Source organism: Brachyhypopomus gauderio, unplaced genomic scaffold (assembly GCF_052324685.1).
Source record: "Brachyhypopomus gauderio isolate BG-103 unplaced genomic scaffold, BGAUD_0.2 sc91, whole genome shotgun sequence".
Taxonomy (NCBI): Eukaryota; Metazoa; Chordata; class Actinopteri; order Gymnotiformes; family Hypopomidae; genus Brachyhypopomus; species Brachyhypopomus gauderio.
In genome coordinates, this window is record NW_027506912.1 from 286,354 (window position 1) to 312,992 (window position 26,639).

At 43.2% G+C, this 26,639-nt stretch overlaps 1 protein-coding gene across 1 annotated transcript in view; it reads right to left on the minus strand.

Moving 5' to 3' along the window:
* slc4a5a (solute carrier family 4 member 5a) overlaps positions 1-20,088 on the minus strand; it is a 45,094-nt gene extending 25,006 nt beyond the window's left edge. Inside the window, exons 1-7 of the mRNA XM_076992236.1 lie at positions 20,034-20,088; positions 13,968-14,192; positions 6,154-6,286; positions 5,809-5,969; positions 5,465-5,617; positions 4,764-4,838; positions 2,793-2,848 (exon numbers count right to left, since the gene is read on the minus strand). Coding sequence (XP_076848351.1) covers positions 2,793-2,848; positions 4,764-4,838; positions 5,465-5,617; positions 5,809-5,969; positions 6,154-6,286; positions 13,968-14,192; positions 20,034-20,088 — 858 coding nt within the window. The remainder of the gene's footprint in view (positions 1-2,792; positions 2,849-4,763; positions 4,839-5,464; positions 5,618-5,808; positions 5,970-6,153; positions 6,287-13,967; positions 14,193-20,033) is intronic.
* Between the last annotated feature and the right edge of the window lie 6,551 nt (positions 20,089-26,639).

The window sequence follows — 26,639 nt, forward strand, 5'->3', positions numbered from 1 at the left end:
AGAACCGTCAAAGGGAGGAGGACTCCTGGAGAGACCACGTCCTCCAGTCCTTCCGGGGCCAGCCCCATGGACTATTCTCGGGGTGAGAGTCCGGCTAAGTCCATGGAAGGGGTCCTGGAGGGCGAGGAGGAGCGGATGGACTACGAGGAGGAGCTTCCTCGCGCTGCGCCTGGCACATCCTACAGCCGCGCTGCACCTGGCACGTCCTACAGCCGCGCTGCACCTGGCACGTCCTACAGCCGCGCTGCTCCTGGCGCGTCCGCCCGCCGCGCTGCTCCTGGCGCGAAGCCTGGCGCCTATGTTACATGTGTGTGTTCCTGTGTTTGTCAGTCTTCCCCTTTGTGTACCTAACCCGTTTTTCCCTCTTGTGCCACTTTGTGTAAACGTGCCTGTGTGTGTGTTTGTGAATGTGCCGTTTAATGTGTTTAACGTCTTTTCCCCCGTCTTCCCAGGGAGGGTGTGCTAGGCGATTCGTGATGGACGCTTCGCCAAGGGCAGTCACCTCCCAGACGCAGGACTGAGCGCGTCGGATCCGCCCATCGTCGTGGGTTCGGGGCACTCGGTCCTGTTGGCACCCCGGGACGGGTAGTGCCCTTGGAGGGGGCGTCTGTCACGTTGAGGACCCCGGCCCCTCCCTTTTGGGCGTGTGTTTACGTAGTCTACGTGCATCGTCTGCGTCTGTGGATATTTCGTGGTGATGGCTATGTCATGTGATAATCCGTCTCACCTGTGAATCGTCTCGTAATCACATGGGGTTAATGTGGTTTGTCTATTTAACGTGCGCTCGCGCAGTGTCCTGTGCTCGTCGTTGTCTAAAGTCTACACGTTGAGTGTTTGTGCATGTTTCTCGTGCGCTATTGCGCAACTTCAGTCTCCATTAAAGTGACGTCTGTCCTAAAAACCGAGGATTCTGTGTCTCGTCCTTGGCTGCGCCCGAACGTCACAATCCCAGACTGATCTAGGATCAGTTTATGCTCTCCCAAGACCTGGGTACAATAGTGTGGAAAGTGTCAAACAATTACAATTACAATTTATGAAGGTCTGACAATGACAAAGTCTATAATTACGACAAAATTTGATATTTTCGAAAGCCAGATGAATACAATAAAGAAAACATCACTTACTAGTATTTAACATGAGAAAGCATTCATCTAGTCCTTCAACTCAGAAATACATTAAATGTGGGAACTAAGTAGCAGATCATATTTGAAACTGGTGCCAACAAAAATCGTCGCATTTGCATAACGAAGAAATCTGCGTCAATGCTGGGGGATGACTTGACCAAGAATGAGCATAAACGTTAAGATAAGTGTAGGACCAAGAATTGAACCCTGAGACACTCCTTGACAAATAAGTGCAGCCAAGCCAAAGATTTGTATTTATCGATACTAATAATGTCCCATTTGTCAACGCGGTAAGACCAAAGTCACTGTACCGCTGCACCAGCAATACCGACTGTGGGGAGATAAGGCTGAACGAATGTGATAGTTTACAGCATAAAAGGCACTAAGCTTGAGAAGAAGAAAGGGACGTGCACCAGTTTGCCAAGAGAATGAGATCATTATCGACTCAAAAAGGCCTCACAGTGTGCACAGGGCTCGAGGCTCTAGCACACTCACACTACTCACACTACTGACTTTCAAGTACAGCAGTTGTGACAGCAAAGATGGATAACGACTTGCAACTGACTGCAAAATACACGACAGCCAGTCGTAGAGAGTTGGAGAGTGGACATACCTAATAAAATTGGCAATCGATGTACGGAACATCCTCATATAAATATACACGCACTACAACACATTGTATAGGTACATGGTCTGAGCCGTATGCTGGTGTGTGTAAGGAGTTTTTTTTATTGACTTTCAGGCGGAGCAGAGGGACTTAGTTTATAAATGAGAGATTACACACTAGTGAGTGATCTGAAACTACGCTGAAGGTTCTGCTGACAAACTGTAACGCAGCAGACAATCTTTCTCAGCCAACAGCGATCAATATCTCTAAATTATATACCACATCAGTAAAGATGTACACATTGACTTTTTCTCCAATCAGCTTTAATTTGTGTTTTCAGCATTTCGGTAGCAGCAAACTAAAACTGGATTTGTAGAAAACACAGGGCTGCAGGAAAGTGGCAAACATTTTCACGAAATCAGCACAAATGTGGAAACATCCTCTTTAGTGAAGCTGTAAAACCAGGAATGGACTATTAAATACTCACGATATTTCAACAATCAAAAGATATTGAGTGGTTATATAAAGTCATCACATTTAATCTCTACGTCCCAGCTTTTGATGAGGTAGTTTGTTCTGAACATTGAAATGTAACAGGTTATCAAAATGAGAACTCTGATTGCCATGACAACCATGAAGGAAGCTGGGGCTCATAAGCCACATTCAGCCTGCAAATGTCAGTGTGTACAGTCCTGACTGTACCACACACACACACACACACACACACACACACACACACACACACACACACACACTCACACACACACACACCCCACACACACACCTCCACACACACATCCACACACATCCACAAACACACCCCACACACACACACCCACACACACACACACCCACACACACACTCACAAACACACCCCACACACACACACCCACACACACACACACACACACACACCCACACACACACTCACACACACACACACACACACACACACACACACACACACACTCACACACACACACACACACACACACACACACACACTCACACACACACACACACACACACACACACACACATTACTAGGAGGATGTCCTACCTGTTCTGTGCTTGGCACATATGTAATATCATTCATACTTCTGCTTTGCGCATGACCTGTTGTAGAATTAAAAATATGTTATTATGCATTATTATAAACTTTAACAACCAAATGTAAACACACCCATTAAGTCCTGTCCATAAACTCCTGTCCTGAAAGCCATGTGATCAAGTGCAGTGCCCTGTCCTGCTGATGTTAATCATCATATACTTCTAGGTTTAATAGTTATGTTGAGCAGGACAGTTACCAAGCTGTCCTGGTATCTGATCCTACCCAACTAGAGTTTAACGCCCCTGCAGTACCAGATGTATATTCACATATTTGCATATCCATTACATATTTGCATATTTGGTGCATATTCATATTTGCATAGTATGCTTCCACACTAGCCCCCAAATCTTACGTTTTATTTTCATTGTAATCTATAAGTAGTTACACAAACTCAAAACTATACACTCATGGCCAAATACATCACACCCTGAAAGTCACACAGATTCCCTCTCACCTCCACCATATTCATTCAACCATAAACACCATGGCCCACACAGGCACAAAATTCAAATTATAAATCAAACTGATTTATGTCAATTATTATTATTATTATTAAGCCTTTATTTAACTGAGATCACAGATGATAGGACAGACTGCAGGGAGTCTGTGAGTTAGAATCTGACTGCTTGAAACCTTCTGCCCACACCCTGATCTTCAGTCTGAGGTAACAGTGGTAAGTTTGCATTAGTGTTATGTTTTAAGCACCTGTTCAATTCTGATCAAACTGAGGTTTTCATGGTGGGCAAATGGTTAATAATGAACACAGGGTTTCATTTAATGTATACAGGTGTACATATAATGGTTAATAATCAACGCAGGTGTTCATATAATGGTTAATAATCAACACAGGTGTTCATTTAATGATTAATAATGAACACGTGTTTAATGGCAGCTCCAGGGTTACTTAAGCAAGGTTACATAAGCAAGGTTACTTAAGCGGGGTTACTTAAGCAGGTTTCACATTGAATTGAATTGAATTGAATTGAATCAACTTTATTTATCCCCAAGGGGGCAATTAATATTGGGCACAACATCACAAGACAGACAAACAAACATGAGTACCAATCACAAGCAAGGAGTCTAATATCCAAAGATAAATATCAGTGTTCATTTAGTAGGCTAATGGCTTCAGGAACAAAGGTCACTCTCCGCCGAACAGTCCGACATCTAAGACAACGATACCTATAGCCATGAGGCAAAAGTTCAAACTCATAATGAAGAGCATGTGAAGGATCATTAATAATAGACCGACCTTTCTTCAGTGTTAACTGTTTGTGCAATGCACTCAAAGGTCTAAATTGGAGTCCGACAATTTTTGAACATGTAGATACTAAATACTGCAACCGTTTCCTATTTTTTAAGCTCAGAGACTGAAACCAACAGATAAAAGAAAATGAAACAACACTCTCAATAAAAGAACAATAAAATGTAAACAACACAGATGTATCAACAGAAAAAGACTTAAGCTTCCTAAGAAAATACATACGTTGCTGACCTTTTTTTAAAATAGTCTCTGTGTTGTCGTCGAATTTTAATTTATCATCAAGAATTGTCCCCAAGTATTTGTAAGTGCTAACTTTCTCTACTGCTCGTCCGTTTATATAGGTATCAGAATTCACAGGTGGCAACTTGGAAAAATCAATAATCATCTCCTTGGTTTTCGAGACATTCATCAATAAGTATGAACGATCACACCAATCTATAAACTCCTGCAAAGCTGGACCATGATCCTGATATTCACCAGAGAGCAGAGACAACAGAACTGTATCATCTGCAAATTTTCATTACATTTCTAATATATGAACATTTTCCCCTCAGTAATTTAGTCAAGCCAGGCCTGTCTCTCTGTGCTGCTGGTGAGCTCTCTGATGAGGCGGGGCTAAACTGGAGGGGCGGAGCAAGAGAGAGAGGTGAACTCACGCAAACGGCCATAGCTGCGCAGATCCTCTGTGGAGCGGTTGAACGCAGCCGACGGGGTACGGCCCGGGCTCCGTGCTGTGATCGTGAGAGACACAGACATCACCACACACACTAGTGACAGACCACTCACCCGCTGACACGCCCACTGACACGCCCACTGACACGCCCACAGACCAGTCCACAGATACGCCCACAGATACGCCCACTGACACGCCCACTGACACACCCACTGACACACCCACAGACCAGTCCACAGACACGCCCACAGACCAGTCCACAGACACGCCCACAGACATGCCCACAGACCAGTCCACATCAGTCAACACACTACTAGAAGGCTTTGGATGCCCTTTTCCATCATGCGAAAACTCAGAGAGACACACAGAGAACAACAAGACGGACACATAGAGAAAGGGAGAGACAGACAAAGAGGGAGAGAGAATTGAAAACGATCACTGAGACAGAGGAAGACAAAGGCAAAGTGAGAAACAGACAGACAGAAAGAGAGTGAGAGACAGATGGATCATGGCAATGTAGCTGGAACCAGTTTTGGAAGGATATCTCAGTCATTTGTGGCACTGAGGTGGAGAGAGAATGATAGTTGCTATCCTGCTCTCTCCTCACCCCTCTGTGCTACCACTGTGCATGTTGGCTCCCAGCAGGCCTGAGGTGGGTTGAGTTAACAGGGGGCGGAGACTCACGGGGGGCAGGGCTGCCCTTGCCTAAGTCGGCCAATGAGCGGTGGACGGGCTTTTTGGTCTGGTGCCTGTGCTTCCTCAGCAACACAAAGCTGATTTTGTCCCTCAGCTCCGGGCTGACCGCGCCCTCCTCCACGTGACGCTCGATGATGTCATCTGCGGGATTGGGGTTCAGTGTTTTTGGGTAATTTCGGGGAAAGAGAGTGCGGCGGACTGTACCGAGGTACAATACGGTCACCGTGGCCGTGCCACCTCGCCGGCACGTAGCTAATGGATTACGTTAGTGCTGTATCAAACAGGCAAGTATCGCGATAATCGCTAAGAAGTGATACATCGGGCAGCCTTACCTACGATCTGTGGCAGGGAGTAGCCGTCCAGGTCGAGAAGCACCACACCGGTCTGCAGACACGTGCGCAGCTCAAACAGGCTGTGCAGAGACAGCGTGGAGACGTGCGGCTTGCTCCACCTCTCTCCGCCCTCCTCCACCTTCTCCTCGAACTTCACCCATCTGCAGAAAGGTTAACGCAGGTGTCGGTGACGACACCCTCTCTTTCTTTGTCTACGTTAATTTGCAAGGAGACTGTGCTGTTATTAAAGGGGACTGAGTTCTATTCTCTCTATATCTCTATTCCTGGTGCTGTACAATGAAAATCTTTGTGTGTGTGTGTGTGTGTGTGTGTGTGTGTGTGTACCTGGCCGACTCCCTCCACTCCAGTTCATCGCCTTCGTGCTGCAGTGTGTCCATCTCAGTGAAGAGGGTGGGGGTGGGCCCAGCGTCCTCATCCTCTCCTAAAATATACCGCAGGCGTTCTGCTGCTGGAGACACTGAGAGACACACAGAGGATCACGTTAATGTGAACATATGGAGACACCCTGAGAGTGGGTCTTACGTTAATGTGAACACGCGGAGACACCCTGTGAGTGGGTCTTACGGTAATGTGAACACGCGGAGACACCTTGAGAGTGGGTCTTACGTTAATGTGAACACGCGGAGACACCCTGAAAATGGGTCTTACATTAATGTGAACACGTGGAGACACCCTGAGAGTGGGTCTTACGTTAAAGTGAACACGCGGAGACACCCTGAGAGTGGGTCTTAATGTGAACACGCGGAGACACTCTGAGAGTGGGTCTTACGTTAAAGTGAACACGTGGAGACACCCTGAGAGTGGGTCTTACGTTAAAGTGAACACGTGGAGACACCCTGAGAGTGGGTCTTACGTTAATGTGAACACGTGGAGACACCCTGAGAGTGGGTCTTACGTTAATGTGAACACGCGGAGACACCCTGAGAGTGGGTCTTACGTTAATGTGAACACGCGGAGACACCCTGAGAGTGGGTCTTACGTTAATGTGAACACGCGGAGACACCCTGAGAGTGGGTCTTACGTTAAAGTGAACACGTGGAGACACCCTGAGAGTGGGTCTTACGTTAATGTGAACACACGGAGACACCCTGAGAGTGGGTCTTACGTTAAAGTGAACACACGGAGACACCCTGAGAGTGGGTCTTACGTTAATGTGAACACACGGAGACACCCTGAGAGTGGGTCTTACGCTAATGTGAACACACGGAGACACCCTGAGAGTGGGTCTTACGTTGAAGTGAACACACGGAGACACCCTGAGAGTGGGTCTTACGTTAATGTGAACACACGGAGACACCCTGAGAGTGGGTCTTACGCTAAAGTGAACACACGGAGACACCCTGAGAGTGGGTCTTACGTTAATGTGAACACACGGAGACTCCCTGAGAGTGGGTCTTACGTTAATGTGAACACACGGAGACACCCTGAGAGTGGGTCTTACGCTAAAGTGAACATGCGGAGACACCCTGAGAGTGGGTCTTACGTTTATGTGAACACGCGGAGACACCCTGAGAGTGGGTCTTACGTTAATGTGAACATGCGGAGAGACCCTGAGAGTGGGTCTTACGTTAATGTGAACACGTGGAGACACCCTGAGAGTGGGTCTTACGTTAATGTGAATACACAAACTGGTTTACATTCAGATGCAGATTTTGCTTTGTTCACCCTCTGTGTCGAAACAGTTCATTTCCAATTCTCCCTGATTATGCCAGCAAAACTCTTGTCTTTGGAGCATGAATTATCATTTTGACACGCTTCGCATCACAACACCTTGTGTTCTCTACAAGCTTTAAGTGACTCTGAATGAGAGTGTCAGCTAAACATGCAAACCCAATCCCCCAATACTAATTATTAAAATATGGTATGTTAAACAACTTTGTTTTAGCATAAAGTGCTATAAAGTATTCAATATATTATAATATTGTATAGTACTACATACTATATATAAAATAGTGTACTATATACTAGAATAGGGGTGTCAAACCCAAGGCCCGCGGGCCACATGTGGCCCATTTTATGTGGCTTACGAGAACTTAAAAGGCCTAATTGTCTAAAATTATGTTACCCGTGAAGTGACAGCATCTCGACACTGCAGTGTTTCCACATCGATGTAATTTTCCCAATAAATGTAATTGAGAAATACAAATAATGATCCCAAAATGTCCAGGAAGAGAAACATTGATGCAGATAGAAGGATGTTTGAAGAAAGCGAATACGTTTGCAGAGGTGTCAATTCCAGGTTCAGAAAGTAAAAGTCCTCACCAGGATTTTGCTCAAGCTTGCTAGATTTTCTAATTAGTGCAATCCAGGTACAATTAGTGGAATCAACACAATCCAGGAAGCCTGAGGAAAATCCTGGTGAGGACTTTTACTTTCTGAACCTGGAATTGACACCTCTGTATGGGTGTCAAGGAGAAAAACCGGTATGTCTTTTGTGTTATGAAGCGGTGGCGGTTGTCAAAAAGTACAATCTATGTCGGCATTTTGAGATCAAACACGGAGCTAAGTATGCCAAAATTTGATTTTTTGCCAAAGAATTAAAAGGCAAACTGCGATTGCAACAGAATGTGTTGCAGCAAACAATGGGGCAGTAAAAGCTGTTTTGTTGTGGCTGAAGGAATCACCCGCACTTCAAAGTCTTATTCAGAGGGAGCGTTTTTGAAGCACAATTGCTATTTTCACAGTTATTTGATATTTCAAGTTTTGAACAAAGTAAATATGATACCTTTGATGTTATTTTTCTTTATTCACTTGTAATGTGGGTTTAAAATTTAAAGGATTTATGTTATAATAACAGAGCAACAAGCAAACTTACTTTTTTACATCTATGCAAATATATCTGTAATATTTGTAACTTGAATAAGTAATATATTCAGAGGTATTTAACATTAAGGAGTAGGTACATTTATAAGTTACATATGGCCCTCTGTGAGCAACGATTATGCTGATGTGGCCCGCGGTGAAAATGAGTTTGACACATCTGGTCAGTGGAGGGTTGTGGTGGTGGTGGTGGTGGTGATGGCTGGAGTCAGACTGTAGGTGCTCAGCAGAGGAGAGGGCAAGCTTTGGGTCTTCACAAGACAACAACATGGATCTGAGGGGCACATCTGGGCAACAGAATCACCACGAGGCTGCCGTGGTTGAGATGAAGCTCCAGTGTGAAATCACCAGGTAAACCGTATTCATTTCAAACAGTATGATTTAGTACAAACTGGTCAAACGTTAAAACTTCAACACTGTCTCTTAAGAAGTCTACATGAAAGAACGTGAACTACGAAAGGCAAAGCGATGTGAGCATGAAACTAACTCGTAACTGTGAGCAACCCAGAGCAACTATGAGCAACCCAGAGTGGAGACCGAGGAACGCTGCTGCGGATGACGTTACACGGTCCGCCCTCATGAACCGCTTCACCATAAAGAAAAGTTAGGAGAATGAGGACGGGAACATTTAACGAGATCTTGGAGAGGCTGGTGGAGACAGAGGTCAGGTTTCTGGAAGGATGTCTTCAAGTCTTCAAGACATCAAGAGGAAACATTTACCTGAAAGAGGACTATTCAGAGACAGAAGGAACACTTTAAAAGAAGCATCTCCAGTCGCACAAAGGACCATCTCCATGACACACACACACAGACACTAACAAACCCACATATAAACACACACACTCATTCACAAAAACACACACAGACTATTGACGCTGAATAGGTGCAGTATTTCACCCTTAAGAGAATCACTCAGGAAACACTAAGCAACGTTCAAATTAACACATGCACCATCACAAGTGAAGCTAATGAAATTCCCATTTTTCTAATTACAGATATTCACATTAATTATTATTCTGATTACAGATATTTACGTCATTTCTGAAACTCTTTGCACTCTCTTTTGTCTCCACTCTAAGGATGCACCATCTTATATGACGCAGGCATTCGTATGTCGTCTTGCAAGTCCATGAACTCCAAGATTCTCTCTCGTTTCGGTCTCTCCTTTGCTTTCTTTTTTACCTTTTGTTCAGTTCCTTCTTTTCTGTTGTGCTCTTGCCCCCCGGTTTGTCCTCTTGCCCCCTGGTTTGTCCTCTTGCCCCCTGGTTTGTCCTCTTGCCCCCCTGGTTTGTCCTCTTGCCCCCCGGTTTGTCCTCTTGCCCCCCCGGTTTGTCCTTTTGCTCCCTGGTTTGTCCTCTTGCCCCCCTGGTTTGTCCTCTTGCCCCCCTGGTTTGTCCTCTTGCCCCCCGGTTTGTCCTCTTGCCCCCCTGGTTTGTCCTCTTGCCCCCTGGTTTGTCCTCTTGCCCCCTGGTTTGTCCTCTTGCCCCCTGGTTTGTCCTCTTGCCCCCTGGTTTGTCCTCTTGCCCCCTGGTTTGTCCTCTTGCCCCCCTGGTTTGTCCTCTTGCCCCCTGGTTTGTCCTCTTGCCCCCCTGGTTTGTCCTCTTGCTCCCTGGTTTGTCCTCTTGCCCCCCTGGTTTGTCCTCTTGCTCCCTGGTTTGTCCTCTTGCCCCCTGGTTTCCACCTGTGTTTGGCTTAGTAGTTTTTTCAATTAAAGTATTTTTTTACTAACTCACTAGTGTTGTGCTCCTTCTCTCTAAAACGTCACCCTGCCGCTATAACGAGAGCAAAGCAAACTGCTTTTTTTGTTACAAATTGAGGTAGAATTGTTATAAAGTTAAGCCATTTTGTTGGATATAGTGAGAAAGCATGTTAAAATGGTTTTAGGTAGAGACCTTTTTTGGTAATGTTAGCCCAATGTTAATATTTTTGTAATGTTGGCTTAACGTTTCTAATGATAGAAATGGTTGTTATTTATATTTGCACTTTTCAATCCAAGCAAAAGAGAAGACACACAATAAAAGACAAACAACTGAATGTCCAGGGTTTCATTGATCTGTCCTAACTATCTCCCTGTCAGGTTGTTGTCACTTTTGAGATCTGGGTGGACATGATTGCACTGTTGCAACTGCAAAAGCTGCTTTTTTACAAGAACAATCTGGCAACCAGAAGCAAAGGGGCCCTTTACATGCACAGTTTCTGGTGTAACGGAGTACGACTCGCTTCTGCGCAAATAAACGAAACGTTATTTAGCTAAATGACCGTAGATAGTCATATTCACTGGAGGCTTCTCGAGTAGTTTAGGGATAAACATTTCCGCACCATTACCTTTCTCTGTTCTGCAAAAAATTATTTTGCCTGCAGTGTTGCACATAGCCAGAATAACAATATGCTGATATCTGACTGTCAGACAGCTCACGGTGAATCTTAATATGGATCTGCAGTTAGTATCACAGAGGGTTATGAATAATAAACTTGTGCTAGATGTCATAAACTAAAAAGACTTTCTTTGATTAAAGTAGTATTCTCAGAATGGGAAAACCTCTGAATTTGAATAAAATCTAAACATAAGATAACGGTAGCATGGTGTGCTTGATAGAACAACGTTTTCGAAATGTCAAATGTAATTTTTGATTCCAAGATTTTTAATACAGTTATCCACTGTAAAGAGAATAACTGTATTAGAGAGGCACTAACATCTCTCACACTTTATATGGGCCGGTTAACATGTTTCATGTAAATGTGTAACATCACTGACAATAACAAAAGCGACCGTTTGAACTCCGTTTGAGCAATTTATTTCAACAAGTATGTTTTTTAAAAGGTTTTTGTCTTGGTTGCATGAATTTGCTTTATCTACATTTTGATTCATATTTTTAGTAAATTCAAGATAAAACATATTTTTGATGCAGTACCACAGTCAGTGAAGAGTCTATAATTATAGCTCTGAGAGTGTGATCAATATAATGAAGCGCTGCTGGGAAAACGGTCCAGGTTTCATAGTGTGATTACATGTGCCGAGGCACAAAAGAGCAGAACTCTGAACCATTGAGAGATCAAAACCCTCATGAATGAGGACAGAACATCTCTCAGTGAGTACTGAGAGCTATGAAAACACCTCACATCACCGAGGTGCGTCTTACTGAAGAGACCAAGACAGTCCCTTATTAGGCCTACTTCATGAAGTCCACCTCCAACAGAGGACATCTAACACACTGTGTTCACACAGCAGGTAAATGTGGCCTAAATTGAACCTTTTCCTGCATGTGAGACTCTGATTTCTCATATGGATGGTAGTGTGAACAACAAAATCCACAATGAAGTTGTCCACTTTGTGGTAGGCCTACTGAAATCCGACATGTATCAGACACGACTCGGTGTGAACAGATTGGAGTTTTTCGTCATACTGTCATCCACGACAGTAGTGGGAGTCCAGTGGCCAGAATATGTGCTACATTTTTATCAATTTTGTCTGCAGCAATAATTAAATCGTAACTGTAAGAGTCGCATCGCATGTTCCTAGTGATGTAATTAATAGAGATTAGCTTATAAATCAAACTGTTCATCACGTATTGTTTTGGCCTCCGAAATAATTGATATGTTGCAGATGAACATGACCTTTTGTCTGTTGTGGATTACATTTAGACTGGTTACTTTCGTAGGAGCGAGAAACGTTTGTGTGGTCCCACTTGTACGGACAAGCGCAGGTCCAGCCGAAATGTTCAAATCCCCCTCCCCTCCTCCGACATAATGGATTTCATGTGCTACTCCATTATCTTGAACAAATTTGAAATTTAAAATGAATCTTGATGAATAACCATGCTGACACAAATATTTAACTTCACCCTGCGATTCTTCCATTGCAAACGAAATGGCGACAATAACAATTCATCTCATCTTCTAAGAGCTGACATCCTGATGTTGTACATGACCACACTGTCCATTAACTTTATATACAATGACAAGTCCATTGACCTCATAGACAGTGATAAATCAGCCTTCAATTAAAATTCATTTAGGCCTACATAATTTTACAGCTCTGTTTATATTGTCAGAAACATCTACCGAAGGCCTCCCATAAACTTTCGTTGCAGTAATACACCCTCACATAAGACGTATACAGCCCTATGTCGGCCCATTGACCTCTAAAATTTTTATCCTTATTTTAATTTATTTATCTGAGTTCATACGTTTATTACTGTAATCATGATATGGAACTTAAATGCAAATGTTCACTAGTGAAACACCCCAATCCTCATCTTTGTGGATTATTAATCTCACTGTTGATACACTACTGATTTGTTTTTGCTTTCTTATCTCTGTAAACAGGAACGTTGCCGTTTTTTACCTGTAGATGGTAAAATGAATGACCTGCTGACACTTGTGCGTGAAAGTGTACTCGAGTGTCAAACTAAAAAGTGTTAACGCCACTGGTACTAGCCAATTAAACTTCGTTGGAAGACCTAATTAAGAGCAACTATGAATCCAGATACGGCAACTATTCATGAAGTTTGCGAGGATGTATTTGTATTTGAGGTGGTTCATTATGGATTACATTACATTACATTTATTCAACAGAAACTGATATCTGTCCAGCAGGTGGCAGATGACTTCAAATATAAGAATCTCCAAATACCGTTGTGATCGGTAAAACCGGGACAACTGAGCTTAATTTGATCCTAGTAAAAGGTGTATTTGATCATCTACGCAAATGTAATCAATGTTAAAAGTATTGAAAAACAACTCTAAATGTTTTCAGTTTGTGATGATGTGCCCAAAATGTGCAGTTGTGCTTTTAAAAGGAGTCACATGAGAGTCACATTGATAGGAGTCATATGAAATGACTCATATGATAGGAGTCATATGAAATGACTCATATGAAAGGAGTCATATGAAAGGAGCCATATGAAATTACTCATATGAAAGAAGTCATATGAAGTGCCTCATATGAAAGGAGTCATATGAAATTACTCATATGAAATGTCTCATATGAAAAGGAGTCATATGAAGTGCCTCATATGAAAGGAGTCATATGAAATGACTCATATGAAATGTCTCATATGAAAGGAGTCATATGAAATGTCTCATATGAAAGGAGTCATATGAAGTGACTCATATGAAATGTCTCATATGAAAAGAGTCATATGAAATGACTAATTTGAAAGGAGTCACGTGAAACACAGTGGCACTGCCAATGGCTACACTTGCAGTTATTTTTGAATGAGTTGTACAATTTAAATGTACATTACTAATTTGTCACTGGTGATTGTCCAGGCAGTTCAGTCAATACTGATAAATCAATACTGGCAAATGTCACTCACTGTTCCTGCTGATGTCTGCGGGTAGGCTGTGGTCCGCTCGCTCCAGGCCGGCGGGTTTGGGGTCGTAGTGGTCCCCGAGGTCACACTCGTAGTGCTCGCGGTGGTCGCCACGCGCGGCCCACCTGACCTCCGTTGCGTCGCGGCTGGACATGGAGGAGCGTCGACGTCTGCGTTTGCGACGGTAGTCTCGTGACGCCGGGACACCGATATAAACGGACTGGTCATCTGCATGCGAGAACAACATTCCATTACTGGAAGTCCTGGCGCACCACACCCAGCGGAAAATGTGTTGGTATATTGGGGAAAAAAACCTAGAAACACGGTTTGGCAAGTAATATAATGGATTAGATAACTTCGTGTTTCTGCGATGTCACAAAGTGACAAAATTAATTATCTTTCCAGGCACCTCGTAATTCAGAGTGAGTTCCCTATTCAGGTTTGTTGGCTTCTTAATTGGCCCCTGCGAGGCCACTACATGTAAAAGCTCCACATACATCAGCTCTATCACAAACAACAGCTGGAGCAAAACTAGCAGCACGCGGCTCGTGTCGTCTTCTAATCTCCCGGTGAATTACGGCACGCGCTCAAATGTGTTCTCAACGATCACGGCAGCATTTACAACGTTTAGGAGACGCTGTTGTCAAGGGTGACTTACAAAAGTGCCGTTTTGTCTCCATGACAGACATTTTTACGCTAGGCCAGGGTCTGAGGATAGCCATTAAGCAAAAAACCCTCACAAAACACAATGACCAGGTTAAGCAAATGACACCAGATCCAGAAATTGTATTCTGAAGACCCTTTCAATGATGTCAGTTCATTTCCCACTTTTCAATTTTGCGATGCCATTCTAAGATCTCTACGTGAGGGTGTTGGACGTATGGCTGAATAGATCGGTTGGCTTTTCTGTTCCATGCTGCTGTTTTATGTGTTGCTGTGTTAGAAGCTGTCTTCCTTCCACAGGTCCATAAGTCAGTGCTACACACTAATAATATGATGTGATCAATTAGATGATGCCTTTGTTTGCCAATGCGACAGCTGAATGACTGAACTGCATCTGCTTAACCTATAGAACATGTGGAAGGAACCTTCGGAGGAACAAAGACCCAGTCTGTCCTGGGTTTCTAAAAGTCCTAGTCTGGGATTGATGTTTGTGTATGTGTGTGTGCGTCTGAAAACCAGAAGAAGAATCAAGACATCTCGTGCCCCATATCATGTATCTTACTTTTGCCGTGTTAGGCCAACTGTTATTACCAAACAGGTTAAACATCAGAACCAATATTTACCTCAGGAAAACAATAACTAGGTGAAGGCTAACAATACAAACTCATTTTACAGCTGATTTGGCAAGATCTTCTGAAATATTAATGGCGGTCACACACAGGTGAACTCTGACACACGTTCATTCACTGTTCTCGGATCAGCCAACTAATAGACTCAACAAGCCAGAAGCACACAAAATGACCAAAGCTTAAACTTATATCAGACTCACGTGTAAATATTAACCTTTATACAACACTTCCTGCACAGTTTGAAGTTCCCTTTGAACTGAATGGGTTTGGAATTTCTAATGAAACGGCTGAATTCCTTCTGTAGTTGAATGTATAATAGAGCCCCACTGAGTTTGACATTAAATGTCTTGGTGTTTATGGTGACCTCTTTGTATTGATAATGAAGATCGCAGACAGGTTTTAAAAACATTTTGAACAGGAAACGTTATAAATGTAAAACAAGTAATGCGTTCTTTGTGTGTTGGGGCAAAGTCAAATTTGAAGTGTCGTTCTGTGTCTTGTAAATGCTGAGAGCCTTTATGTAAGTCTCATTTGTTGCCCGCTTCTGTTCAACTTCAGCGAACTCGGCCATGAAGGCGTCCGGGCGAAACAGAACAGCTTTCTCCGTAGTGCCTTCATTATCCAGGAGCCGAATCAATTCCTTAACCCCCCAGGAAGAAAAAAAAATCTGTATGACTTTATCCAGGTTTCCTGAAATCAGGTTACCATGGCAACCGAGGACTGCTGCTACTTTGTCCTTGCTGTGTTATACTGAGCAACGTCCCCAGAGAAGCAAGAAAGACACTGAGACATCCAGGAATGGATTTGTCCACCCAGTCAGGTTTTACACGGCTACACGCGTCGTCCACGATGTCCATGACCATGGTACTTTGGTCTGATTTACTGTCCTTTTCACAACTTGTTTCCCATTACAACCACTGTTGCCAGCATCTGTTCTGTAACGGCCAACAGTGAATAAATAGTTGGGCTACACTTTTTCTGTCATCTGGACACACCAAGCATTTGGAAGGCCTGTTGCTCTAATCTGAAAAAGCAGGATGTACTGATTAAATTTAAACTCTAACTAATGGTCTAATTATGGGCTCTTTTTGTTCATGCAGCCACAACGGCAAAAATAACATAAAACCTTTGTCTCAGCCAATGAAGGCAATGGAGCTGTTGAACACTTTTAGCTCCGCCTTATGGGCGTCGTCCTTGATGCACTCTCCACCCACACTGTAGTGCTAGTGTGCGACTCCGTCATCTCTTTACTGTGAAACGTTTCATCACAGTATTTCCTGCCTGTGACAGACACGTCTATACGTCAGTCAACGTCTAGCGTCACATTCAACAGCAGACTGTCATGAAATATAACTTGCTGTCTTGTGCCTCATGTCCCTTTAGCAAAGTACTGGAATGTAATTATTGGTAGACTGTCAGACCAGACAACTACCACTGTTAAGTTTAAAAAGGAAACTTTCTCATAAGGTTTCTCACGTAATTAGCAAATCGACTAAACCACCTTAAAGGCATATTGCACTCACATGCAAATTGGACAGGAAATGGAAACGTTTCCACTTAACGCATATGCAGATTTGCAGATTGCTTGGCGTATGACACAATGGAAATACGGGGGCAAGACGAATTTCATTCATTTTCTGTCATCTTACACGCATGGTCACTGAAGTGTAAAATGATCTCTAAACACTCCAGACCTTTGTGAAAATTAGCTCATTCATAATTAAATTCAAATTTAAAGGTGTTTCTGTGAGGGATCCTGAAAGTAATGATGCCTCGCGTGCGCGAGAAGAGACGCTCATCTGAGACGTGTCCCCACGCACTGGGTCATCTGAGACGTGTCCCCACACACTGGGTCATCTGAGACTGTGTCCCTGAGAACTGGGTCATCTGAGACCGTGTCCCCGAGCACTGGGTCATCTGAGACTGTGTCCCTGGTGTGCTGGGTCATCTGAGACCGTGTCTCCGCACACTGGGTCATCTGAGACCGTGTCCCTGGTGTGCTGGGTCATCTGAGACCGTGTCCCCACACACTGGGTCATCTGAGACCGTGTCCCTGGTGTGCTGGGTCATCTGAGACCGTGTCCCTGAGCACTGGGTCATCTGAGACCGTGTCCCTGTTGTGCTGGGTCATCTGAGACCGTGTCCCTGGTGTGCTGGGTCATCTGAGACCGTGTCCCTGGTGTGCTGGGTCATCTGAGACCGTGTCCCTGAGCACTGGGTCATCTGAGACCGTGTCCCTGGTGTGCTGGGTCATCTGAGACCGTGTCCCTGGTGTGCTGGGTCATTCTGATTTGGCTTCGATTGCCCTGGATGCAGAATTGTCTTTTACACCTGTGCTCTCTAATTAATACATTTAATTTACATTTACATTTACATTTACATTTACATTTACATTTAATTTTACATTTACATCATCTAATTAATACATCTAAAATGAAGACAGATATTTATTGCAAGTTTTGTGGACAGGATAGGGAGACTGACTGAATAACCTTTGGCACATTGAAGGTGGTACAATGGGTCTAATAAAATGGGACTAATAAAAACTAGAAAACATGCTCTAAAAATGAATTTAAACTAACTGAATTAGTTTAATTAAATAAAAACTAAACTATAATGAAAAATCCAAAACTATTATAACCTTGGTGTACGGGTGTCTGTACGGGTGTGTGTATGGGTGTGTGTACGGGTGTGTGTACAGGTGTGTGTACAGGTGTGTGTATGGGTGTGTGTACTGGTGTATGTATGGGTGTCTGTACAGGTGTGTGTATGGGTGTCTGTACAGGTGTATGTATGGGTGTCTGTACAGGTGTGTGTACAGGTGTGTGTATGAGTGTCTGTACAGGTGTGTGTATGGGTGTCTGTACAGGTGTGTGTACAGGTGTGTGTATGGGTGTCTATACAGGTGTCTATACAGGTGTGTGTACAGGTGTGTGTATGGGTGTGTGTACAGGTGTGTGTACAGGTGTGTGTATGGGTGTCTCTACAGGTGTCTATACAGGTGTCTATACAGGTGTGTGTACAGGTGTGTGTATGGGTGTGTGTACAGGTGTGTGTATGGGTGTCTGTACAGGTGTCTGTACAGGTGTGTGTACAGGTGTGTGTACAGGTGTGTGTATGGGTGTCTATACAGGTGTGTGTACAGGTGTGTGTATGGGTGTGTGTACAGGTGTGTGTAAGGGTGTGTGTATGGGTGTCTGTACAGGTGTATGTACAGGTGTCTGTACAGGTGTGTGTACAGGTGTGTGTACAGGTGTGTGTATGGGTGTCTATACAGGTGTCTATACAGGTGTGTGTACAGGTGTGTGTATGGGTGTGTGTACAGGTGTGTGTACAGGTGTGTGTATGGGTGTCTGTACAGGTGTATGTGTGGGTGTGTCTAGCAGCAGCTCCTCACGCTGTTCTTCCTGGTTTCCTGGGTGTCTGTGGAAGCGTGTGATCGCCCGCCCTCCCCCTGGTTGCTAAGCTGCCATGTCTCTGAGGAGACAGAGTAACAGAGGCCAAACTATAACCATGATGCACCAGAGGCTCACTAGTGTGACCTAAAGTCACTAGTGAGACCTAAAGTGACTTAATATGGTGTTTTTGTTTATGCTGTTGCTCATTTATGAATGAAAACCTGAACAATACCATAGAAATACTATAAACAAAACATTGCAATTTGCGCCTTTTTCCTGATACCTGTGAGACATTCTGGTATTGTTTTGTCTGCATCTCTATGACTGGCATCTTTGGTAAAAATATAAGTCGCTTCCAAAGGCTGCTGAATGAGCTGTCAGTTGGCTATGGCTGAAAATATATGTTTACATAAATATGTAAATCTTCAAGTGTCAGTTATAATTTGGAGGGATTGTAACAGCAAGCTCAATCTCATAAACTCAACCTTAGAAATTCATCAATGATGAAGGATGACAGCTTTATGAAATGATTAGTAATTATGATACACAGTTATCTGCAGTGCCTATAACAACACCAACATGAATATAAATTACACAACTGCCTGTTTTTTAGTAATGAAGCTGATTGCTCATTCTGCTGTGTGTGTGTGTGTGTGTGTGTGTGTGTGTGTGTGTGTGTGTGTGTGTAACACCTCTAGTGGGGGCATGAGAGAGGAGACTCCTGGACTGTTCTTGTCCAAACCAAAAAGACAGATATGGCCAAACGCTGCTTCTGTTTCTGTTTCAGGAACATGATGGGTAATAATCTCACTGCAGTCATGCCAACGGTGACCCTACAAGATCCTTTGGACAATCACAGTCTGGACCTGAACATGGTCTCTAGATGTGAGACGTGTAGTTGTCTCTAGATGTGAGAGGTTGTCAGATTTTAGTCATTTAAAAATCTTTTCAGACCCAAAGTCTTGTATGTGTATCTTAAGTCTACATATCAGTTCAACTCAAATTTGAATACATGATACAACTATTAGTGAAATGATTTGACAACTGCCATAGCAAACAATAAGATGGCATGCCACTGGTTAAACTGGCATGTCACTGGTTAAACTGGCATGCCACTGGTTAAACTGGCATGACATGGTTTGTCTTTGATGTGCTAGAAGCTACAATGCTCCCCACTGGGGAATAGAACCCTGGTGTTTTGTGTGACCGCTGGAGATACTGTCTCCCATATTGTGACAAGAACAGTCATTCTGTGTGTGTGTGTGTGTGTGTGTGTGTGTGTGTGTGTGTGTGTGTGTGTGTGTGTGTGTGTGTGTGTGTGTGTGTGTGTGTGTGTGTGTGTGTGTGCGTGTGTGTGTGTGTGTGTGCTCAAGACCCACCCTCCTCTTCTTCGTAGCGGTAGCTGCTGCCATTCAGCCCTCGATCCTGATCCATCTTGTTTAGAGAGAGAGAGAGAGAGAGAGACTGTTTAGAGATAGAGGGACTGTTTGGAGAGAGAAAGAAACTGTATAAAGAGAAACTGTTTAGAGAGAGATTGTTTAGAGAGAGAAACTGTTTAGAGAGAGAGAGAGAGAGAGAGAGAGAGAGACTGTTTAGAGATAGAGGGACTGTTTGGAGAGAGAAAGAAACTGTATAAAGAGAAACTGTTTAGAGAGAGACTGTTTAGAGAGAGAAACTGTTTAGAGAGAGAGAGAGAGAGAGAGACAGAGAGAGAGAGAGAGAGAGGGTTTTTAGAGAGAGAGAGACTGTTTAGAGAAAGAGACTGTTTAGCTAGAGAAGGACTGTTTGGAGATAACAGACTGTTGTTGTCCAAATTTTTATTACTACTTCATAACCCACCAACTGCTTTATTAGACACCGGACAAGTAGCTCAAAACATCCATGATTATACATTGAATTTTATCCAAAAATAGAATTCCATTAATAAACAAAATTATAAAAAGAAATTATAAATACAATACAGTAAGTACAACCTTGAATACGTGGTGGAATTCTTAACAAATCTCTTTTGCAGTTATTTTCCATCTCATGTTTTAATAAATAACAAACCCTTGATTTTCACTAGATGGAGGCACCACCCTGGAACATTAATTCTCTGGCCGCTTTTTCATGACCTTTGATGACATCTAAGAAAAATACAATATTCTTGCTAGCTCTCACTTTCAATATATACAGGTCAAAGAGGTTCCACAGAAAATAGCTGAAACTACACTGTCTTAAACCTCAGAAAATGGTGTCACATGTATATAAACCCATCTCATTCCCAGCTGTAAAAAGGACCTCATGTATAAAAGAAACATGTAATCTTAACTGCCAGATTATATGTAACATCTTCTCCAGCACTTCAAAACTTCAGCTAATACAGTAGAAAACACTACACGGAACCTACATCACAACCTCCAAACTACACCATATGGGGTTTAGAACCTATATCCCAACATCCAAACTACACCATATGGGGTTTAGAACCTATATCCCAACATCCAAACTACACCATATGGGGTTTAGAACCTATATCCCAACATCCAAACTACACCATATGGGTTTTAGAACCTATATCCCAACATCCAAACTACACCATATGGGATTTAAACCCTATATCCCAACATCCAAACTACACCATATGGGGTTTAGAACCTATATTCCAACCACCAGACTACAGCATATAGGGTTTAGAACCTATATCCCAACCTCTAAACTACACCATATAGGGTTTAGAACCTATATTCCAACCTCTAAACTACACCATACAGAGTTTAGAACCTATATCCCAACCACCAGACTACACCATATGGGGTTTAGAACCTATATCCCAACATCCAAACTACACCATACAGGGTTTAGAACCTATATCCCAACCTCTAAACTACAGCATATAGGGTTTAGAACCTATATCCCAACCACCAGACTACACCATATAGGGTTTAGAACCTATATCACCACCTCTAAACTACACCATATGGGGTTTAGTACCTATATCCCAACCTCTAAACTACACCATATGGCGTTTCGAACCTATATCCCAACCTCTAAACTACAGCATATAGGGTTTAGCCCTCAGCACAGCTATAACAAACGATTATGATCACGCTTTCTAGACGTGTCCCCCTGTCCAGCAGTGATGGTGGGAGGTCACGGATTGGCTGTCAGAGATTCTGGATCTTTTCTTCCCTTTCTGTCCTACTTTACCTACTTAATGAACCCTCTTCTTTCTCAGAACGCAGTCACCCCCAGTCCTTTACATTAATTATCATTGCCAAAAATGTTGTACAGCTGATTTGGAAGGACATAACCTATGCTTCAATAAATAATGGGCTTAACCTCCTTACGGACCATTGGAAGTGGTAACAGGAACGGTTACGGTACCTCATCACCTTAATATCTTTATGACCAAACAACGAACAGTGTGACATCGTTAATGAAAAGTAAAGAATAAAAAATAATGTAAAGTCAATGTCCCCATTAAAGGGAAGGAGGAGTGTGGCCAAGAGAGAGAGATAGAGAAAGAGAGACAGAGAGAGAGAGAGGGAGGAGAGAGCAAGAGAGAGGGAGAGGAGGAGAGACAGAGAGAAAGAGGGAGGAGAGAGAGAGAGAGAGAGAGAACAGCAGACAGAAGGAACATGTCCCACCATCATTTACCTCTTATACCTAAAGTTTGGGATTTTGTTAATAATCTTAATGTATATACTGCAATTTGTAAATAATGCAGAAATGTTTGTCCTAAAGGTATGAAAGTATATAGTTACTCTAGTGAGGAATGAGACAAGAACCACCAAGAGACACTGTTAGAGTGTTAGAGACACTGTTAGAGTGTTAGTGACACTGTTAGAGTGTTAGAGACACTGTTAGAGTGTTAGAGACACTGTTAGAGTGTAAGAGACACTGTTAGAGTGTTAGAGACACTGTTAGAGTGTAAGAGACACTGTTAGAGTGTTAGAGACACTGTTAGAGTGTTAGAGACACTGTTAGAGTGTTAGTGACACTGTTAGAGTGTTAGAGACACTGTTAGTGTTAGAGACACTGTTAGAGTGTTAGAGACACTGTTAGAGTGTTAGTGACACTGTTAGAGTGTTAGAGACACTGTTAGAGTGTTAGTGACACTGTTAGAGTGTTAGAGACACTGTTAGTGTTAGAGACACTGTTAGAGTGTTAGAGACACTGTTAGAGTGTTAGTGACACTGTTAGAGTGTTAGAGACACTGTTAGAGTGTTAGTGACACTGTTAGAGTGTTAGAGACACTGTTAGAGTGTAAGAGACACTGTTAGAGTGTTAGAGACACTGTTAGAGTGTAAGAGACACTGTTAGAGTGTTAGAGACACTGTTAGAGTGTTAGAGACACTGTTAGAGTGTTAGTGACACTGTTAGAGTGTTAGTGACACTGTTAGAGTGTTAGAGACACTGTTAGAGTGTTAGAGACACTGTTAGAGTGTTAGTGACACTGTTAGAGTGTTAGAGACACTGTTAGTGTTAGAGACACTGTTAGTGTTAGAGACACTGTTAGAGTGTTAGAGACACTGTTAGAGTGTTAGTGACACTGTTAGAGTGTTAGAGACACTGTTAGAGTGTTAGTGACACTGTTAGAGTGTTAGAGACACTGTTAGAGTGTAAGAGACACTGTTAGAGTGTTAGAGACACTGTTAGAGTGTAAGAGACACTGTTAGAGTGTTAGAGACACTGTTAGAGTGTTAGAGACACTGTTAGAGTGTTAGTGACACTGTTAGAGTGTTAGTGACACTGTTAGAGTGTTAGAGACACTGTTAGAGTGTTAGAGACACTGTTCCCAATCTCATTGTGATGATTGATTCCAACGCAGGACTAGCATGTGACCCGCCTCCTTGCTTTCCGCCAATCATTCATCAATATTCAAATCATTACAAGAGCCTGTGCCCAATGGAAATGTATAATTAAATCCAAGAAGAGAGTGTATTATGCCCATGCCACACCCCACACCTCTTCCTAAGCACATTACTGCCAGTGTTGTAATCCACAACCCAATGCACACAATTCTAAGACATAATTCAGACCATTGGTGTTTAAGTCCTCAAGGACCAGGTCGTAAAGAAGTCCAGCCCCCCCATAACCGATGGGTCATCTGTGTTGACACGGCATCCAACAAATTACACACATTACAGTCACAGCTATTCAGTACGTGTATGAATGAGAATTAGAAATACATGTGAAAGTATAGAGTCACTATAACTGTACATGTGAAATGTCTAGATTTAGTGATAACTAATGTGTGTATAGGGCAGTGTGTTGGGGCAGTGTGTTAGGGCAGTGTGTTAGGGCAGTGTGGTGACACTGAATCGGGTTTGTTCTGGTTGATAAATTCATCATCAGCTGACTGTCACACCATCGATCGGTATCCTTTGGCCCCAACAGAGATAGAGGGATGGAGAGATTGCGAGAGACAGACAGAGAGATAGAGGGGGAGAGAGAGAGTGACAGATAGGGGGAGGGTGTTAACTATTCTCACTGCTCTTACGGGCCTAAGCAATCGATTGGATCCCACAGGCATTACCATCCTACATTCCATTGTGGACTCCATTTCCTCTCTCTCTCTCTCTCTCTCTCTCTCTCTCTCTCTCTCTCTCTCTCTCTCTCTCTCTCTCTCTCTCTCTCTCTCCTCCAAATTTCCTGCAGCAAGACAGGAAGGTGCATGCTCTCATTGGGATTCTCAGAAAGGTCCATGCCCCATAACCCCGTTTGTAGCACAGAGGCCTTCCTCTTAACATGCGTGATAATACGCATGTCTCCCTGTATGAACTCAACTCCGTGACCTATTTTGCATGTGCCGCTGTGGGTGCAGCAGTAATTAATGCAAACATTGCTTTGAGACATGACATCGCTCATGGGAAAGCACAGTGGTTTAATTATATGAAACAGTCCTCCATTAAAATGTTCTGCAAATCATTCCCTTAAATCAAAATTATGACTCATTGTGCAATGGCACAAACTCTGCAGCTGTGCTGATTTTACTACATGCGTATTTGCAAGGAAAAAAAAGTCTGATTGTAAACATCAAACAGTTAAACAGTTTGCCGTTGGTCCTTTTAAATGATAAACACCCCAAGAGGTTGTTGGTTCAACAGGTGGTGCCCCTTACTGTGCTATTTATGTCTTTTCAGGAAGGATGCACATGGCACATCATTCTGTTAGCCTGAGTTCGTTTATCAGGTTGTGACTGTAATGATGTGTTGGTGATGGTAAGTGCATTTTTACATCAACAACCAAACTGATGACATTCCAGTCACAGAGCACTGATGAGCAGAACTGATGGCTTCCTGCCTGTTTAATACCATTATGGCTGGAACTTTTCAGGTGTATAATATTTTACAGTTACATTTTAGGCTGTGAATTATATAGACCAGGGGTACTCAAATAGAAATGATGTCGGGCCACATTTTGGGGGGTTGGGGGGGGGGGGGGGGCGTAAACTGTCGATGGGTGGCGAACGCATTTGGGCGTCTGCTACCTGTTTGTTGTTGCCATAGAGGCAATCCCCGGCGTCGTCTTGAGATCGCGGTGCGCGATTTCAAAATAAGAGCGGTTAGCGCGATTGAAAAAAAAATTTATCCTAAAAAAAAAAATACTTTTCAAAACAGCTCGCGGGCCAGAAATAGCTATTTGAGTATGGGAGATATAGACGTTTTTAAAGAATACTGTACTTTCATAAGTCTAATTAACTAGTTTGAAAACAAATGGTCAGTTACCCTGTAACACTGAGTGTTACACTCCTGACGTGAATGTTGTCATCTCATTTTAGTCGTCGTCTTGGTGGATTATTGGTGAATATTCTTGCAACTCAGCACTACGGAACAGTGTTCAAGTTTCCATGTTCTCCCTGTGTCTGTGTGGGTTTTCTCTCAGTCCCAAAACATGGAGCTTAAATTTCTCTGCCCCTAAATTGTCCTGGTGGGTGATTGTATGTGTTTGTGTGCCCAGTGGTGGATGGTGTTCTTGGCGCTATATAAATATAACTTCATTCATCTGATTTTTGTCCAGGTCATACAATTCCAAAGGCATCCAAGAAATGACTTTGCACTGATTAATTTTCCACTCTGCAGTATAATCACCGTTAACCCCACTGATGGTGCTACTGTGATGTCCGAGGAGAAGATCAGCTTCACCTTCAGCCTGCTAATGAAAGCCCATGAGGCCATCTAAACACTGTCTGGACGATATATTCCCACAATCTCTCCAACGATCTCTGGTACAAGAACATGCAGTTACATAAAACCATATAGCATCTCTATATGCCTAAGAACCAAACATATATATTGAAATGAAAACTTAAATCTATAAATCAGGACTTAATTTAAGATTAACAGTAGGAGCCATTCAAAAAACCCCCGTGACTGGTTCTCCGCTGATCCCACCCCCAACACTGAGGGCTCGTGCTCATGGGTCCACGGGCAAACGGCCAGACTGACACAGGAGCCGGCGATCTTCTAACCGGAGATCTGGCTAGCCAGTGGGCTGCCTGACTAAGCAAGGGGAGCAGATGAAGGAGAGAAAGGTACAAAGAGAAGAAAAACGTCCTACCTGGTTTCAAGAGGAGGATGGAAAAGGAAAGTGTTGCTAATCAGACTTAGAAAGACAGATGAACGGCCCAGATCATGAACGTTTGCACTATACTAACTAGACAGCAGAGGTTTTCTCTCTCTCTCTCTCTCTCTCTCTCTCTCTCTCTCTCTCTTTCAAACGCACACACACACACACACACACACATACACACACACACACACACAGGGGCACACTCATTAATTGATGGGCTCCATCAATGGTATGGAACAGTGACAGAGTCAATGAGCATCTGGGAATTTCGACAAATGGCGTGATTGACCATGTGTGCTTGGTGTGCCGTGAAGTTCAGGGTCAGGCTTTCTTCTCCAAACCTATTCATGCCCACAGATGGGACTCAGGACTCCCCTATCAGTCCATGAAGGCATCAGAAGAGCAGCTGAACTCATTCACATATGTCT